General features: G+C 42.8%; 1 protein-coding gene across 1 annotated transcript in view; it reads left to right on the top strand.

Annotated features, from left to right (window-relative positions):
- Positions 1-1,374: 1,374 nt before the first annotated feature.
- CMTM8 (CKLF like MARVEL transmembrane domain containing 8) overlaps positions 1,375-19,763 on the top strand; it is a 36,438-nt gene continuing 18,049 nt past the window's right edge. Inside the window, exon 1 of the mRNA XM_009466535.2 lies at positions 1,375-1,695. Within this exon, the coding sequence (XP_009464810.2) occupies positions 1,519-1,695 (177 nt within the window). The 5' untranslated portion in view covers positions 1,375-1,518. The remainder of the gene's footprint in view (positions 1,696-19,763) is intronic.

Here is a 19,763-nt window from a genome sequence, read left to right as displayed (position 1 = left end):
TTCTGCCATCTTAAATAAAAAAGTCACCGGTGCCTATGAGTACGCAAAGGCTGCACAGAGCCCAAGCCAAGACACACATTCCAAGAAGCACATGGAGCCTGTGCTGTGACTCTCTTACACTGTGAGCGGAGGCACAATCATGCACGAGAACCAGTTCCTTTGGTAATTCACGTTTCCCCTATTCCTGGGAGAAACTCTGCCATCATCCTCCTCCCTCCCCAGCTGATTCAATCCCTTGCTGAAAGGTAATACTGCAAAATCCATCCTTTGTTAGCCGGTAGGAGAGCAGCAGTAAACAATTCGAGGACAATAGCCACCAGACATATGGAAAACACTTCATTTTTACTGAGCTGCAACATGCAAATGCTTTGCTAACGAGAATTCCTGAATGTTGAAAAAAACTATAATCTGCTTGCTTACTGTTGAGACACCATATTTTTTGTGGAAGATCACTTTAGAAGCTTTAAATGACCTGGAAATGATTTTTTTTTAAAAAAAGGTGACACTTTAGATTGCAAAAGTACTAAAAAATATAGATTAGGGAACAGCTCGATAGTCAGGTAGTAGGCCAATAATGACCTCATAATTTCCATTTCTAGTGCTTTCATGGCTTTTAAAAAGTCTTTTGCATCATGGAGACTCTTGATTGTTTGGCAGATCCCAGCTAAATCCCCATTTCCAGCTCTAAGAGGGCTGGGGTGTCTCCTAGCCTCTCGTTCCCTGCCCGGGGCACTTCGCGGTGGCTCCTCTCCCAACAGCTTGCTGCTGATGAGCGATGGCAGCCAGCGGGGACGACAACCCACAGCGCCAGCTTGGAGATGTTGTCTGTCAACCTGTCAACCTCGTCTCCTGTCAATGTTTGCTGTCCATGGAGCCAGGGGTGACAGTCTAGATGGAAAACAATGGCAGATGGCTGGGGTTGGAGCCCCAAAAACATGCTCGCCCATGAGGCTATGGGATGGTTTCCCGCGGGGTGTTTTTCCAGAGAACGGCTGGCTCGGCTTGGCTCCTCGGCCGCACTGGAAGCGGAGCTGGTCCCAAGGCCTCTGTGTGTATAAAAGTCCGGGAAGTCAGGAGATGGTGTCGGAGGGGCCCTGCGTTGCCCCCTCAGAGGGCCCTTCCCTAGCGCTGGGGATCCCCCGCACCACCAACCCCGGGCCGGGGTCCCCCACACCGGCCCTGGCGGCCGGTTCCCGGCGCCCACCCTCAGTGGGCTGCCGGCCGCCCCGTGAGGCGGGCGGCCCCGCTCCCGCCCCGGGGGCAGCTACGGGAGGGCTGGGCGGCCGGCTGGGCGGGCGGCACCCCGCCGGACCCGCCTCTCTGCCCGGGGCCGGGCGCCGAGCACCCTCCCCCCCGCGCTGAGGCGAGGGGCTGCCCGCGGCGGCGGGGCCGCACAAAGCGGTGCGCGGCGGCGCCTTTCCCGCCGCCCGTCAGGCGGCAGCCGCCCCTGCCTCCGCCCCGCCGCCGGGCTCGGGGCTGGCCGGGAGGCGCGGGGGAGCCCCGCGGCGCCGACCAACGATGGAGTCGCCGGTGCCGCCGCCGCCGCCTCAGGAGCAGCCGCCGCGCCCTCGCTCCCACACGGTCACCACCACCAGCAGCTCCTTCACCGCCAACCTGTCGGCCAGCTCCAGCACCCTCGCCTACGACAGGGAGTTCCTGCGGACCCTGCCCGGGCTCCTCATGGTGACCGAGATCGTGAGTGACCCCGGGCAGGCGGCGGCCATGGAGGAGCCGGGCCGGGGGGTGCGCGGAGGGGCGGGGGAGCGCCGGCCCGGCACAGGGGTTTTCGGGTCCCCGCTGTGGAGAGCTCCCGCCGCGGTTTGGAGGTTGGCCTCTTTCCCCTCAGTTTCATCACGGGAGGCGGCTTCGGTGGGTCCGTGCCGGCAGGGGAAGCGGAGGGAAGGGACGGCTTGGAAGCGGGCGGCTTTACCGAGGGGCACAGCGCTCCCGCCTCCAGCCTACGGACAGCTGCAGAAGTAGTCCCGGGCGCACGCAGCCGCCTCAGCCTCCCGCGGTGTTTGCGGTAACGTCGCCTCTCGAGGCGGAAAAAAAAAAAAGAGTTTTGGCAGATCGGGAACTGATTTTTGGAGGCTTTTCTTTAACTGCGTTGGTTGCATGTGCTTCGTCCTTCATAGTGCACAGGTAACAGTGACGTGAGAGTTCATTAGGCAACTTATCTTCGTTTTGTAGGTCAATAAAAAACATTTCCTTATGCTTTTCGTGATTAGATACACCTGTGCAGAGCGGGATAGGAGCTAGCACCTTTTGGTTTTTGGTAGCGATTTTATTTTTTTGCAGGTACTTTGTAAGGTGTAAACGACTGTCCGGGCGGCCGGGCAGCCCGGGGTTCCGTCACTGGTCACTGTCCGAGTGGTAGGCAGCGGAGCGCACAGCGCCGGGGTCCCTCTGCGGGCCTGCCTGCTCTCCCTGTCTTAAGCAGTGGATACTCAGCATCTCCGCTTAAAAATAACGCGTTTCTTTTAAGTCTGCTCATCTACGCTATTGGTAGTTAAGGAATTTAAAGAGCTGGTTGCCCCAGCTAATTTTTTGAGTTTCTTGTGCGATGTTTTTGCTTTGATGATGCTGGAAGGATTAACATATCTGACTGGATTCATTTTTCAAGGCTTGAAAACATTGTGCTTCACAAGAGCAGTGGAATGACTGTTGGTTTTGCTGACTTCAAAGTTAAAATAACCAAGCAAAGCTTCAGGCTGACGTGCGGTGTGGGACCTCTGGCAAGAGCAGTGCCGTCGGAGAGAGGATGCGCACGGAGGTGCCAGCTGCTGCACGGGAAAGTAGTGGTGAGGGTGTGAAGTCCGAGCCTGCTACCAGCTGGTACCTTGTATGCCGGCATGGTTGGGAGTTGTGGCAATCTTTAGTAGGTAGGTGGTTGTAGGCTTGTTTCAGTTGTTAAATACAGGGGATGCTTCCCTGTCAAAGTTGTAGATCTGTGAATAAAGGAGTCTTAGTTTTTGAAAGAAAAGCTGCTTGCTTTTCCACTCCTTTTCAGTTACTAATTACAACACAATTATGAACCTTTATTTCTCTTTATCTGAAGAGTGATCCCACTGTAGATTGTTAGAGAGGTGCTCATGGCTTTTCCCCGAGCCCTGCTGGAATGTTGTATATTCAGCCTGGCTGCAAATACTGCATCAGCTGCGCTTATATTGAGCTACACGGCCACAGGGCATGGTCAGGCTCTTGCTTACTCTTTGTTGGAAGTGTGCTTTCTAGTTTGTGTTGACAGGTGATGATATTGGTGTAGCTTACCTTTCTAAACAGTGATGATGGTTTTTAGGGGGACTTTGTTTCCAGTCAGCCATTCCTGACTCCTGGAATAATTATAAAATGATTCTTCTCTTCACCATTTTGAGATGCTTGAGTCCATTAATATTGACATTTAAAGCCAGCTTCGCTTCAAGTTTCATAAGTACTTGAGAACATGTTTACCAGCTTCAGAAAGACCCTCAATGCTACCTGACTTTGTAGGCTAGTGCAGAGTCGTGTCTGCACTACCACCTTCCATGTATGTATTTTTATTGATCAACAGTGTGAAGATGTGCAGTTCCTGGCCAACTCAAAGGAGCTGACAGAAGGCTGTCATGTAGATGAACTTACACTGGTTTGTGGTGATGTATTTGAGAGAATGGAGGACAGTTTTAATAGGAAGTTGAAAGCAATAAGGCAGGTCCTACAGAAGCAGAGTATTGCTAGATATTGCCTTTGAGGAAATACTTCTGGTTCTTAACCCCACTTATTTTAAAGCAGGTAGAGTAGCTGTTCTTCTGTGAAATTAAAGGAAAAGAAAAACATATTAGTGAATACCTTGATATGGAATTAACTGAAATAAAACCAGTTATTAAAATCAAATAAGTGAGTTTGTGTGTGTGTGTGTATGTTTGGCATTGGTTTTGGTCAAACCTTTTCCACCAGTTCTGTATGTCCTTTTTTTTCTGAGAGAAAATGTGCTTTAAGAGAGCATGACTAGCTTTACACAAGATCTCTATTTCAAAATTGGCTCTGCATATTCAGCAGTAATGGAGTTGTGTACCCTAAATCAGTCAGTTCCTGCTTGTTCTGATCATCCTATATATATAAAAGTTGTGGCTTGCCTGCACAGATTGGCTCTTCAGGGTCTTTCTTACCCTCGGTACTGATCCTCCTGCCCACAGCATGATCCTGCTAAGGATTTGCAAACCTGTAAACGGGACAAACTCATGTGTGTCTGTATTTCAGTTTCAGGAGTTTGCAGCCTGATAGATCATGTTCAGTCAAAGCATCAAGCTCTGAAGTGCAGCAGCTGTGGTAAGAGCATACCTTTGCTTCTGCTGCCCCTGCTCTGGAGACACCTGTGAGATGGACAGGGAAGAGGAGTGTGTTTAGTAATATCTGTTATCACTGCAGCTACTGATCTGCCAGACCCTGTGTTCATTAGGATGCTATGTTAAAGCTAAGCTAGGGGTGTTAAACAACACTGAGAGTTCTGAGAGTTTGCACGGTGGGGCTGCATAAGTATTTGAGTATTGCTGCTGTCGGTCAGTGACGTGCATGCACCAAGAGGAGTGCAGAGTGTAGTCTGTGACTCCTGGCTCTGAAACCGCAGCTCTCTTCTCTGTTATAGGCAAAGGGCAAATCTGTGTTATTCTTCAACCAAAGAGAAAGGAAGAGCACAAAGTTACCACATCAATTAAATCTTTCAGTCCTTTAAGTGAGGGATCTTGATCAGGTTTTGCTCTTACCTCCCGAATTTGGATACTGTGAAGATGAATTAACTGCTGCATGGATTTCCACACGCGGTGGTAACCAGCCTACTTCTGCACTGAGGCTGTGGTTTAATGGCACAGTAAATTCAGCTTAACGATTCCTACTAAGAGATTCTTTGCAATGCTGCAAAACACTGGTCTGCTATTAACTCAGTCTGCTGTTTCCAATTTGTTCAAAATGAGTTAGCTTTATAAAGACAGGTTTTACGATGGATCAGGTATTATCTGTCCTTTATGTAGTTGCTTTAAAGCCAGCATAAATCTGGGATGAGGTTGACTATGCATATTCAGCATTAATGGAGTCATGTACCCAAACCTGGTTCAGATTAATTTTGTAATGCTGTGTGGTCTAGCACTGCACACATCTAGTATGAATGAACACAGAACCGCAGCCTGAAGTGTAGGCTGAATTACCTGGTGCTGACAGATTTCCATTGCCTTCTATCTCTTCCTCCATGACGAGAGAGCGTGCCAGGTTGCCTGCCACTTACTGGGAAAGAACTGGGGTCAGTTTTATTTCAGTGCAAAGAGCAGAATAGAAAATGCCACTGGATTTCTGAGAGGCCTTTGGGAACCTGCATAAAACACAGCTTTGGTGTGTGGCAGCTTATCTAAATTACTTACATACAAAAGTAATGATGCTTGCTGAATAGGGCAGGGCCTTCTGACTCAGGAGACTTGGATTCGCTGGCCTTAGTTGGCCAGTGACTACTGACAATGAATGTATCTGCATCTCTCAAACTTCTCTGAATGACTTCTCCGTTCATGGAATATGGATACAAATCTTTGTAAGGCGCACTGAGAGCTGTTGGCAAAAAGTAATATATAAGACATAAATGGTGTTACATAGTCTTAACTCAGATGTTCATCAACTGAGTTGACACTGCAGTAAAAATATATCCCATAGAAGATAATTGATGCTTATTCCTATAGTGTAACACACACACCCCCCCACCCCAAGGAGGATTTATATTTTCAAAAGAAGCAAGTATAGCAATTTCCAGAGATGTCTTTTGAGTGTTTCTTTTCTGTACAATGGTGGCCCAGAAAGACTATATTTTGTCGTCTTTGGAATTTTATGGCCAAGATAAATGATGGCTAGTGACACCTTCTCAGAGCTTTAAATCAGCTTCTGAAGTCAAGCATTATGGATCACTTTGCAGAAGTGGAGAGTTTTGTGGTTGCTATGGATGTAGTTATAAAAATATTTACTTTCTAGCAGAATGACATTGATTCTTTCAGAGTGTTGCTTCACACCAGTATGTTGCTAGATACAGTCTCTCATAAAACTTGCCCTACTAATTTTAAGACTTGTAATGGCTGTTTGTCCTTAATAAAAACACATACTACATAGCTTGGAAAGGTTTGGAAGGTTGTTACGCTGCTGCTGCAAGTGAAAACTTGTGATGGTGTAAATTTTAGTAAATTGTAATTACAGTTGCATTTCTTCATGCTGTTCTATGCAGCTTATTCTTTGACTGAAATGCTCAGAAATAGAAGCCTGATAGGATGTTATTTACATTATTGGCACCACATAAAATTATGGTTTGAAATTACATTTCTGGATAATAAAAATAATTTTGATCACTATTTCATTATTCTTCAAACATAAGACCTTTGAAGGCTTAATTGAGAAAAGAAATCTTGTTGAATTTGTTTATTCTAGTAGAGTGGTGAGCTTCAAAATATTAAATAGATGTTGAAAGTTATGTCAGATTTAAGATACTGAGGTTACCAAAACCAGAACAACTGGACATGTCCAAATGTTGTTCAATAGGCTTTCCTTCATTTTTTTCCTAAGAGATGCATCAAAATCTTCTACAGATACTCAGGTTTTGAATTAAGTTAGCAATAAAATCATAGAAATGTTAAGAAAAGGAGAAGTAATACAGTGGGACCACCTACTGTGAAAAAGCTAAAAGGCAAAAATTATACTTAATTTTTTAAAGCTCTCCTTGCATTGACCTTTTTCTTGTAGTCTTATGCCCTCTCTGGCTGCAGGTTAGAGTGTTGTGTATAGATCCCATGCTCCTCCTGCACCCCCAGTTCTTGGACAGACCTCAGAAACACAAAGGGAGTTTCATAAAGCCCCTTTCCTCTCCTGAGTAGCAGCAAGACTTTCTCTTCTATCAGGAACTTTGGAGATTTTTGCCATTTTTTTTTTCTTCTTATAATGCAATTTTTACTCCAGTCGTAGCATGTCTGCTTACATGTAGTTGACAACACTGAGGCACCTTCTAATGTGTTGAACAAGTGCTTTGCCTAGAGGAGGTGTATGTAAGCATGGTCTTAAAACGATTCACTTTGAATTACTGAGTGAAAAGAAGTATCCTGTACTAGTCAGGCACTTCATCCAGTAGCTTCATCTTCCTGTGCATGAATAAGAAAATACACAATATAAAGTCCAAGCTCTCTCCTTTGCTCTTGATCAGACAAAACTCTCACTGAAGTCAGGTTTCTGTTCTCCCTTTTTTAGGTGCTGTTGTTCCATTGCTAACCCTTAGTGTAACTATCCTTAGCGTAGTGGATGCACACATCTGTATGATTTCCATCTTCCTCTAGGATCATATTGTTGTTTAAAGTTCTGTTTCTTTAAAGGTCTTTGGTTTCCTGGACAAGATCAGGGTGTTTCCTTGGGAAAAGAGAGCTGTTTGGGGGACACAACAAAACAGAAGGTTTGGAAAGTGTTGTCTGGAACATGTTCCAAGTGCAGACAGAAACAGTATTAGGACTGGCATGTCAAGAGGGTGAAAATGCCTCTCAAACTGAAAGCAGATATTTTACAAAAGGTCAAAAATGCAAAATATTCTCAATACCTCAAGGTTAACGTAGAATATGTATGAGATGTCATTATCTCTTCATGAGAAGAATGCTTTAAAGACATACTTAAACATCAACTTTGTTCTTGGGTGGATAGTGAATATAATATAATTCCTTCTTCCTCACCCCTCCCAAACTCTAGAAAACAATTACCTTCTTTTGTACCTAAGAAAAAAATTCTTAGGTAACCCAAAGCTAATTTTAAATAACTTTTTTGGCCTTCAGTAGCCTATGTCTGTATGTTCGTGAAATGTGCAGTCCTCCCATTATTCCTAATGGAATAGGTACAGCTTCCTAGGTGCTTAACTTTAGTATGATGCTGTGGCTGGGTGTGTGACTCATAAGGATTAGTGCTAAGGCTAAAACCATCATGGTCTGAGGAGTAAGGTTGATGATGTAGTTGGAAAGAGATTGGGACTGCATCCCTGAAAACTGCCTTTTTCCAGCTATGCCAGCTGGTCCGGGAAAAATCATATGGAAGACATTCTCCACCCCTGCCCCTCACCCAGAAGTCCCACATCCCTGGGCAATTGTACTATGGGAACTGAGTTGCTTGTGAAGACAGTGGTATTGTCAGATACAGCAAATGATGGAGATACTTGATGCTATGTTTTGTCCTAAAATAAATACAAATCCTGGACTTAGGTCTGTGTCCCTTTTCTCTGTGACTGTTGGTTTGGTTTTGTTGTTTGTTTGTTTTTGGTTTTTTTTCCCTCCTCTCATGTTATATTCTTTTTTTCCCCTTTCTGCATTGGGATTCCTGCCTTCTCCTTGGAATGATTTATTACACACTGTTAAGACCTCAAATTAGAGGATCTTAAAGTAGTGTATGCCTATCTAAAAAAAAAAAACCAAACATTTTCCATGCCAGGTATGATGAAGAGGTATATTTGCTGGCAGTGTAGTAGGAATGCAAGCAGGGAAAGGACAAAGACAAAAAGGTTAATTGACTATAAGTCACACAAGACTTGCAAAATCATATATGGCCCCCAAATTTCTGACTCTTAGTCTTAACCATTAACAAAGTGCTGCTTCTACAGCAAGAGCAAATGCCTTTCAATTGCCTGCTTTAGGATGCTGGGAGCACTCCTGCATAGCTGGGGAGCCTGCGGATGTGTCTGCTCTGTCCTATGTCCTGCACCGACCGCGTAGCAGTAACCGGCAGGGTTAGAGCAGCGGCGGCTCAAGGATTCTTCTTAAAAATTTAATTCTCAAAACCACGGAAAAATTCTCTCAGGGACTCTGAGCCCTTCTGAATGGGAAGCATAGCGGCAATTACGATGTGCTGCCCTTGTTTGGTGAGTGCCTTCTCATTCAGCCTGCTGTTCTTTCCTGTTCTCTCCTGGGAATAATAGTGCCATATAGTCAGTTTCTAATGGTCCTGCTTTTATTTATTTTTATATATATGTGTGTGTGTATGTATGGTTTTTTTTTTAGCTTTGTTTTTCTTTTGGATAAAGTACATATTGTAACATTGTGATATTTCTGCACTTGTTCCTGTTTCAACTCCAGAAAAGCAGTAGAAAGTGTGACCAAGCCCTCTTTTTTCTAGGGTCAAATAGCAAATAGATGTTAGCATCCATCAGACCTTTGGCAAGGTAGTTCTGTTCATACGGCCTGAGCCAGTTCCTGTGGAAGCTGCTGGCACTGATTCACCTGCCTCTGAAAGGAGTGGCTGAGGTACAAGACTGGTAAAACTCCAGTGAAGGAGGGACTGAGTAAGGAAAGAATCAAGTCACTGCTTTCAGTGGGAGCTGGGTGCTGGTCCAAGGAAGGCTTGGTGTTAAGCTTATGATAGTGAACTGAAAGAGGCTGGGGTCGTGGTTCCACATTCATTAATACTGGATCCAGGCTTTGCCAGGTCACTTCACTACACAGACTTGGATCAGTCCTGGGCATGACTGCATTTTTGCCAAGCTAGAGCACAATATTGAGTGTTTACACTGTTCGTTTTTGCAAGGTATGGGTGTGCGGGTGACACTGATGCAACTACAAGTTTGCAGAGACAAAAATCTTCAAGGCAAAACAAAACCAATTTCAACAAATTGGTATCATTAGAGGGATGCTGTCCCAGCAGTTTGTTCTGGGCAGCCACAATGTTTCTGGTCCAATATGAGATGCGCTAAAATCAGATTTTGTAGAACTGAAGTCAACTAAGTAAGCATGGTAATAATCAGCAAGATGTTGTTAGTCTTTGGATATGTCATCTAGTTACAAAGAATAAATGTATTGAAAAGTGCTAGGTAGGACTGGAAAGAGACTATGTGGGGAAAGCAGCTTCTCTGATCATACTCGAGTAGTTACGGCTTGTGTTTAGCTGATGGTGTGATGTGCACAACTTGAAAGGAAACCTGTCAAGAACCTCTGCTTCATGCCTGAAAACAAGAGTCGTTTGTATCATCAGCTTTAAATGTGACCGCTATGTCCAGGCCTGGATTTAAATACATTAAAGGTGACACTGTTTCACACGGACTCCGTTTATTTAGCCTGGAAGCTGTATAGCCACTAACAGGGTCCCTCCCCCTTTTTTTTTTTTTCCTTTGTATGTGTGTGTAGTGATTACATGAAAGAGTCCCTTTAATAGGTATTTTAGCATCTGTTCTCTTCATTCAACAGTAGTGCTGTTTGCAAGGCTTCAGCTCCTGCCGCAGGTAGTAGCTGAACGTGGCAGTTTTGAGAGGAGTATGAGGAACCATAGGAGAAATTTAAAAATGGGGGCACAGAGAGTGTTGCAGGCAGTAATTACGCACTGGGGGACAGGGGAACAGGCAAAAAAGCCTCCAACAAAAGGAAAACCTCTGCCATGTGTCTTTAAAATGACACTTCAACTGATAAAATCAGCCTTGGTTGTCTCCAACTGGAGACAGCCACTGTAGGGTAGACTATGAGAAGGATCAGGTGAGGGGAGGGCAAATCCTGGTTGGATGCCGGCTACTACTGCTGTGGATTGGAAAGCATAAACAGATGCACAATTGTCCTCAACAGGCTCAGAGCACAACTGTGATATGTGTGGGGAAGGTGGTGCTCTTGTTCAGTCCTTAGAGGGGGAAAATCCGCCCAAAAATGACAGCATCTGCACTGTTTTGGTTTTAGTTTAATTTCTAAACCACGATGTATCTGGTTGCCAGTAACATCATATGCTGTTTCGAAGAGCTTCCGTGTGTATAGGCACATACAAAACCATTAAAAAAATATTATTATAGCCGAAGGCCTTGGAAATTAAGAAGCACCAGAATTGATGTTCACCCTGGCAAGTGTTGGTTTGGTATTGGATTGTGTGCAGACACTGGAGTGCAGTCAAAACCTGCGTGATCACATTATTTTTGTCAAGAAACTTCTGTCACTGGCATTGCACAGGAGAGTTTTTTCTGGGAGTTACTGAGATATTGTGCAGACAGCATTGAAGGAAGGCATGTCACGAGTAAGGAAAGGGATTGTTCAAAGAGAAAGGATGATCTCCTGGCTAATTGCTTCCTTGGAAAATCTGATCCTTATCTTCTGCTTGCACTAGTGTTCCTATGGGATGCTAGATGAGGCAAGTAAGCCTGGCATTTCAGTGTGCTGGCTTTTCTCCTTGTTTTCTGGATCCCCAACTTTGGGTCTGAGATGCAAAAGAAATGATTATTTGCAGTTGTAGCTGAAGTCAGTAGGAGCTATGTTCTGAAGCAGCAAAATGCAGTGCCATGTTAAGTGCTGTGGGGAAAAAAGTTTTCCAGTGAAATTTGGCAAGAAGTACTTTTGACCTTAATTTTAGTGCACTGTCTGTAAAATTGGGATACCGTACTTCTTTGTCTCACAGAGATGTGTTCAATAGTTTACTAATGACCTGTGAGATAATTCAGATAACAAAAAGTATTTTTAAGGAGCCCATGTGGATACAAAGCGCTGAGTTGCACGCTGGGAACAAGTCTGCAGGCAAGTAAACAAGGAGAAAGCAAACTAGTAAAGGCATTAGTTCTGAAGGAGGCTCTCCCTTCTGTTGCTGCAGGCAGGTGGTGGTGTGGGGAAGGGGAAGGTATGTGGTCATGTAATTACAGACTGTACCACAATGTATACTTAACTAATGGTAGAATTAAGATGTGTGAAGAACTTTATTTCCAGCATTGTTGCATACTTAACGGAAAGTATTTCAACATATGTTTGCGCCTGTCTCTCTCTTGTACATTCTCCTGCCTCTTTGTCGCAAGTCCTATCTTTCCAACTCTTTTAGTTGCAGGGGTTTTTTTGTCCCTTCATTCCTTCAAGCCTTCCTTGCCCAGCAGCTCGGGGCAACTTACTGAAGGCCTGTTTTGCACGATCTTCATCCAGACTGCTCTTCTTCAGGCTTGACACAGATAATCAACATAGAAGAATAAGAATTTGGCAAAATAGGGTCTTGTGAGAAGGTGTGAAGCAACTGAAAGAACAGGCTCTGCTCAGTATGAGACATCCATCTTCAATGTTTTTATACAGCTGTAAGTGGACAAAACTATGAAAAATGCTGTAGTATTTTAGAAGAATATTAGAAATACTTATAGTGATACAGTGATTTAGGAGGTTGTTGGTGAATATTGTGACGTGTTTTGGTTCTTGCATTGTGTCAGGTGCTTTCTTTTATTTAAACAAATGCTTTTGGCTAAGCCATAAGCATAGAGCAGGTTAGACAGACTTGTTTTTTGTCAGACCTACCACTATCTTGTGATGACCTCAATGAAGGATTTTAGAAAAAGGCTGAAAAGCTCTTCAATATGAGAAATTCAGGATACATGGAAAATCAGGATCTCTGTTGGGATTTCTGATTTATATTTCAAAGCCTCACTGGGCGCATAAGCCATGTTCATTGGACTGTGCAATACAGTTACAACAGTTATTTACTACTGTGGATTGCCGGTTGACCTCCAAGATGAAAATATTTCTCCTTCCCGTTGATATTACTAAGATCTAGCACAGTACAAATGAATACGGTATTGGTGTTCTTTTCTCCAAATGCACAGGAACTGGGCTAATGTCAGAGTCTGGAATGCCATATAAAATTCCTACTGGACAGAAAGATGGTTGTCATTGAGAAACCACTATATTTAGTTTCTGAAAACCATGATCCTCATTTTACTGTTTTGAGTAGATTCTTGCATTAATGAGACTTGACTTTAAAAGGCAGTGTGCAAGAGGAAAGTAATGACCTACCTGAAGAGACGGGTTCTCTTGTGTGGTTTCTGTTTGAATTATGACCTCCATCTGAAGATGTATAAAACCAGTTTTGAACATATTGCACAGGCCTGTAGACTATAATTGAATGGTGAGATTTACCAAGAGTGGAATAACAATAGACAACTTTTTATGTTACTAATTACATCTTCATTGTTCCATTTGGTATATTTAAAGAATTTTCCCTGTTTATCTTCTCAGCAAAAAGGGTGGGAATCTTAGCCATGAGAATAAGGTTTCCAAACATTTTGTTCCAACTTGGGATTTCTTTCTAGACTTTGGCAATCATGAAACATGACCAGACACTGCTACAAAGAACTCGACATTCTCTTTGTGCAGTAACAGAGGACTATCTCAGAAATGTTTGCCTGAAGTAAGCAAGTCAAGATAGCGTGTTAAAGGTGAGATGGGGTCTCTTAGAAAGTGTTTTACCAAGTCAAGTTAAAATTAAACAGAGTACACAGCAATAAATTAAATGGAATTCTCTGAGCTTGGTTACATCTAATTTTCACTTTCTTGTTAAGCTGAACAGTGGAAAAAACCTCAGAACACCCCCAAACCAACCTACGTCTGAAGTAATTTTTCACTTTAAAAACTGGGCTTTATTTCAAAATGCTTCTTCAGTTTAGGTCTTGGTGTAAAAAAAAGGGTGGAGAAGTGTATTTTAAAAGAACACATAATTCTGACTTACGGTGGTTGCTGTTTCTGTAAGATTACATGGACAATGTACACAAACAAGAAGATGACCTTGAGAAGAGGTGCAGATAGAGTCCAGATGAGTTGATGGGAACAAAATCAGACTAAGATCTAATGTACACAAACAGTATTGTTATGAAGAGAAGGTTATAACGGATCAGTTTTTGATGGTATTAAAGCCTGTTGCAAATTTTCCATTAACTTCAGTCATCCTGACATATCCGCACATGAAATAAAAAGAACATGAAAGCCTACCTACCGCAAAGGCTATACAGACTAATCAGCGCTTATATTGTTTGTCGGGCTCTTAAAGATCAGCAGCTCCTTTCCGATAGTCATTTCCTATCCACTTGTTAGCATTTGCTAAAGGGGTGGCTCTGTTGTTCCTTCCGTTCAGTGCTGAAGAAAAGTGTATGCCCAGAAGCTTTCCCAGTTTGTTTCATTTGCCAACTCTATGGATTAGTCTAATAAAGAGATCACCTCCCTTAAGACCTTTCCTCTCCAATACCCCTGTGTGGAGTACTTGCTGTCAAATAAGACTGAGGTTAGGAGGAGCCTAATTAACACTTTTTACCTTTTTTTGTGTTGACCTACGGCGCTAAAACTGACTCTGGGGAAAATTAAAGGCACAGTTAACCTACTTGTTATTCTGTTTCATATGCGCTGTTTCTTTGGCTTGAACAGAGCAGCTGATAGATGATAAAAAGGGGAAGCTGTGCAGATCCATTCCTCAGACGTGTCCTTTTATAACCCAGATGTCTAATTTACATATTTCTTTAAAGCTCCCGATAGTCATGTGTCCCACAGTACAAGCAGATATCTTATTTCATGATGAAGCATTAGTAATTTTGTTACATCCACATCATCGTAACCTCATGGTACTATTAAATCCTAGATGTCGAAACAGCTCATCACAAACGTCGATCTAAACATGTTTATTCAGTCCAACACACGAGTGCGTCCCATGGCTTTCCTGCCTTATCGCTGGATTATCAAACGACATATGCCTTCTGTATCAATGGCAAATCGCTATGCATGCTGCGTTCTTCCTTTTCCCTTTGTGTGAACTAGCAAAGCTTCCAGCTAGTGATGTCTTTCAGTGGCCTAATTCCTTTCTGCTTTCTTGGTTTTACGTGCTAAGACCTGTAATATTGTCGGCGGTAGGAGGTTATATTACGTTCCTCTGTGTTTGTGCACAGTTCATGATAGCAAGCTGAGTTTTCAATGTGTATGGATTTGAGCATTTTGATATAGGAATAGTTGGTAGCTTGAAGAAGGGGGTACCTGCAAAATACTACTTTTGTAGTCAGATTTTTTGAGTTCTCTAAAGAATTTTCCCTCTTCAATTTTATTTTTCCCTCTTCGATTTGAAACTAGTAATATCATGCTTTGGAGGGAAAATGTGCTCAATATCTCTGACTGCACACAGACTTTTTAAACAAAAAGCCACCATAGGCGGCCTTCCCTTCCCCCCTCAGTGGGAAAACAGGAACTTCTAAGCAGGAGGTAAATAGCTGAAATACTGAACAAAGAGTATTTGAACAAAGACTGGTAACACCTCTTTATTGTATCTGCCCTATTGTCATTCTAGGGAAGAAAATACTGGGCAGAAGAAAGCTGTGATCCAAATCTGAGCAAAGAGAAAGGGAAAAGGTGTGGAAGTTAGCTAAGTAAATATAATTTAGTTGGTTGTGTATATTGGGGACGGTGTAATATAAACAGAAGTACAGGAAAAGGCTTGCGTTTTTCAGAAGAACCACTTGGGTGGGAAGGGAGCCTGCTGCCAGAGCAGAGCATAGCCTCAGCCTGTAACCCCTCAGCTCCTTGGCTTTTGTTACCTTACCTAGAGCTCGCCTCCTTATAATGTTGGCGTGTGTGCTGCATCACTTGCTGCTAATGAATTGCAGGTCAGATGCAGATAGCCTTCGATAAAGTCGGTTGCTGCATTTTTGGATATTGGTACTGCCAGCGGCCTGCCGGGTCAGGTCATGGCCACCTCCACTGAACCAGCAGCTGACCCAGTCACAGTTCCCGTCACCTTAAACCATGACAGACTGTGACCCGAGCGCTGCGGAAGCGGTTGGCTGGTAAGCAATTGCAAATTTGGTGCTGAAGGCTGACAAGGTGACTGCCCTCTAGTTATCTGCCTTACTCATCTGCCAGTGGTTGATGGTGTAGCAGCCTTGTCCTCTTGTTTCACAGTTTAGTCTATGCCTATGCATGAGACCATGCCCTGAGACAGAGCCCGTGTCCTGATCTGCTGACTCAGCTTCTTGTAATGCAGGGCATGGGGAGAGGTTGGAGGGGATGGAGAGCAAGCAGTGCTTATATTTTAGACCAATATTTTGATCTCATGCTGAGGAGATCTGCCTGAATTTTAGGACAAAATTCTAGCCTGTGCTAGGACTGTGGGCACACTTTGCTAGGTAAGGGGCCTGTTGTGATAGGACAAGGGGTAATGGTTTTAAACCAAAAGAGAGTAGATTTAGACTAGATATAAAGAAGAAATTTTTTACAATGAGGATGGTGAAACACTGGGACAGGTTGCCCGGAGAGGTGGTAAATGCCCCATCCCTGGAAACACTCAAGGTCAGGTAGGATGGGGCTCTGAGCAACCTGATCTAGTTGAAGATGTCCCTGCTCATTGCAGGGGGGCTTAGACTAGATGACCTTTAAAGGTCCCTTCCAACCCAAACTATTCTAATGCTTCCATGATATGCTTGGGGGTTGTACTAGTTTTCAGGCTAACAACATGCTCATCTCTCAGAGGAAAATGCTACGCCTGCCGAAGAGCTAGAAGGAGAATGTGTGGGGAATACCTTTGCACTATGAAGTGTAATTGCTCTAAACACTTCTCTTTCAGGCATGGGAGATCCACTAATCCATAGTAATCCCTGTAGTTTGCAACAGTTCTGACATCTGTGAACTGTATTGGAAAATCAAATTTAGAGAGAGAAATGGAATTAAGTGTGCTTGAAAACCCCAAATCTATTAGCTGTATTGTGGGGAGAGTGAAGCATAAGTGCATGCCGTGAGAGCAGCAGCTAAGAAGGACTTGTTCCTGCTTGTTTCTTGACTTCTCTGTGTTTATGTATTACAGGAGGCAAATACAGAAGTTCTGATTTCAGGCTGGTAGTTCTTAAATGCAGACAGCTGAAAAGGTCTCCATGCCTTGCTGTTCACTGCAGTTCACAGTTCAGGATATGATGATAACCCAAACCAGTGATTTGTTTACCTCGGCTACACTGGGCGGTAGAGTGCGGTAATTCAGGAGCAGCGTTGTTTGCAGTCACCCTTGCAGGGCAGCAACTTCTGGCAGAAAAGCAGAGCAGACATCTGAGAGACATTAAATCATTCCTGCTCACTTACTTAAATCTGCATAAGCCAATGTCTTCAGGCCGTGAAATATTTTTTCTTGATTGGAGACTTTCTTTTCCTTGCACTAGAAAGCCGACAGTTGTAGCCAGTTGTTCTGTTCTTTGTTTACACAAGGCCCATTGAAGCAGTTGGAGAACATTATACCCTGCCTGACACACAGGCATATATACTTAATTTATGACTTTGATAGTTTGAATTTCAAGTGTCAGGTATCCCACGGAGCTTTTTACTTTGTTCTCTTATGCTGCATGGACCACTTGAGTATTTATTATGGAGAGCAGACAGGCTGTGGGAAGTACTTCAGGCTTGTGGACTTTTTTCTTCAGAACCTTAAAAATAAAGTTATGGAGCACGGTAGCAAGGACTTCTCTAAAAGCATGACTGATCTGCAGTGTCTTTTTACATGTTTGTCCAATTAATTTTCTTTCTTTGGCGTTAATATTTTCACTTGCATATAATTCTTCATCTTAAAGTTGCTTTTGTACCCTAAACTTCTCTGCAAACATTAATTGTGGGACAGTGGTAACAAAAATAGGTCTCTAATGAAAACTTAATTGCCCTGTTCCTGATTCCTTCAAAGTAAACTCTTTCTACTACTACTGTGAAAAGAAAAAAGAGAAAGAAAAAAGGGGGCAGGGGGAAGCACAGCTTATTGTCAGAAGCAATGTTGGTATCTGTGATTCTCGCATGTTCAGTTGTGTCTTGTCAACAATTTTAAATATGGCTCTTAGTAGAAAATTATCTTTGATATATCGGTGACAGATGGAGATTTCAGAAAAGGACATGCCTGGAAACTGACTTCAGACAAATTCAGATGAGAAGTGGGGATGAGGTTTTTCAACAATGAGAGTAACAGGCATTATGGCAGCTTGTTTAGAGACAAGATGAATCTTACGATTGCAATGTCTATGCCAAGATGTCATCTCCTTCCAAAAAGCATGTTGTAGGTTGAAATCTTTATACCATTGCACACATGGTCAAAATGGTCCTTTCTGACTGTAAGTCTGTGGACACAGAAAAACATATGCAAATGTTAAATTTTTATAGGCATGCTGTTCTTCTATGTTGTTAATGCAAAATGTATTCAGGAAAGAAAACCATTTTTCCAGAGAAGGAAAAAGATTTTTTCAATGAGGTACTTCTACAACCTGTGGATCAGTCTTTGTAAAATCCTTCATCTTTACCTAAAAACACGGATAATGGCTCCTGGGATTGGACCTTTATATCTGGAACTCCATATAGAAATAGTCAAGAGGTACAATAAGCTTCTAAATAGGCAGACAACAACAGATCTGGATGCAGACTTATTTTCTCATGTCTTCTGTTTGTCAGGCAAGGGGAACTGTTACAACTTATGGTGACCAGAGGATTTTGTGTCGCAGTGAGCAAAAATTCTGTATTGTACAGCAGCAATTTCTGTGGTGATCAGCTGGAAATGAAAAGATACTTTCATTCTAAAAATTAAAAAAAAATTTTTTTGGAATGAGCAGTTAATGTTTTCCTCATGTTTAAATGGATGTAGAATGCAGCAGTAGCCTTTCTTAGCAGAAACTGTCTTTGATTTTTTTCCATTGCATCGTATCTGGCTTTATGACTGTGTATCCTAACTATAGGGCAAAATACAAGTTATTCCCAAAGAAGTAATAAGCTTTCTGTTTTAATGTAACAGCTAAGATTTGTGAAACAATGCTGTGCGTCCGCTAATTATAGGCATCTCTAGTTACATGGCCTAACAGGAAGATGGAGATGTAAAAATAGCAACAAAGAGCCTGTGACATTATTAATAAAGCAGCTGTATACAGCATTGTTTAAATGGTGTCTATGTTCTTCAAGAGAACAAAGTGGACTACATAAATAATCAGTCATAATTCATAAGTAACCATTGTTAGGAATTCTCTTTTAAAAATAGTTCACCTTATTAACATACAAATGACGGCAGAATGACTTTCTGGGTGTGCGTGTTTTACATGTACACATGCACAAGATGTTAAAAGTAACTTGCACAAATCATTGCCATTTATTGAGAAACTGGTGTTCTTCTACCCTCAGGAACTCTGTCCTTTCAGGGAAGATGGGAGAAAGGAAGATAGAGTGCTATTGAACTTCTTTCAGAGGAAGAGTTTGTATGTAGATAGAAGAGGCAAGATCAAGGTAGAAGAACACATAGGTAACTCAAACCTCTTTTCACTTACCTGAATTTATTAGAACAAAAGAACAAACCCTTCCTATCATCATGTTCCATTAAGAAACAACGGTAGTTGTAGTGATAATAATAAATAGCCGCATTGGGGAAGACACAGTCAGCTAGACACATATGACCCTGTATCTTTTTAGCTCAGAATCCACTTCTGAGCTTTTCCAGTTTAAATAATAAAAGAAAAAGTAGAAGGAGATTATTGAGTTAGAGATTACTGAAGCTAATAGTCTTTTTTTCTAATTTTTCTGTGCAAGGAGAATAATTTCCTCACAATGCACTTCCAAAAGTATCAAAGATAACCATGTATTCAGTGTACGCAGCAGGTTAAATCTGCGCACTCACAGTTTGTGCACGTGCTTTATAAAGGAGAAATTGTATTCAGAGCACAAGGGTTATACCATGGTCTTTACCTCCAGAAATATGTCTCTACTACTCGACTTGAAAGCCTGCAGCCCTTCTCGGAAAAACGCCCATATATTTGTGAACCAGTCACTACGTTTGCATGAGCAAAAGGTAGTATCTTAAGCTCGTCATCTGCCCCACCCAAGAAATGCCCCTCAAAAACCCTAAACCAAAAACTGGGAGGGGGCAGACCCTATCCCGCAATTAAACTGCAGCTGCACTCCTGAAACCCTTTCTGTCTTGACAGGAGAGATGAAATTCATCATCCATAGAAATTCTTGTTAAATGCGAGGAGAGGAAATTTCTTCCTTTGTCCAAATCTC

The sequence above is a fragment of the Nipponia nippon genome, unplaced genomic scaffold (genome assembly GCF_047370975.1).
Source record: "Nipponia nippon isolate SJK-2023a ecotype South Korea unplaced genomic scaffold, ASM4737097v1 scaffold_1, whole genome shotgun sequence".
NCBI lineage: Eukaryota > Metazoa > Chordata > Aves > Pelecaniformes > Threskiornithidae > Nipponia > Nipponia nippon.
Note: the sequence above shows the minus strand (reverse complement) of the source record. Positions and strands in the feature narration are given on the sequence as shown.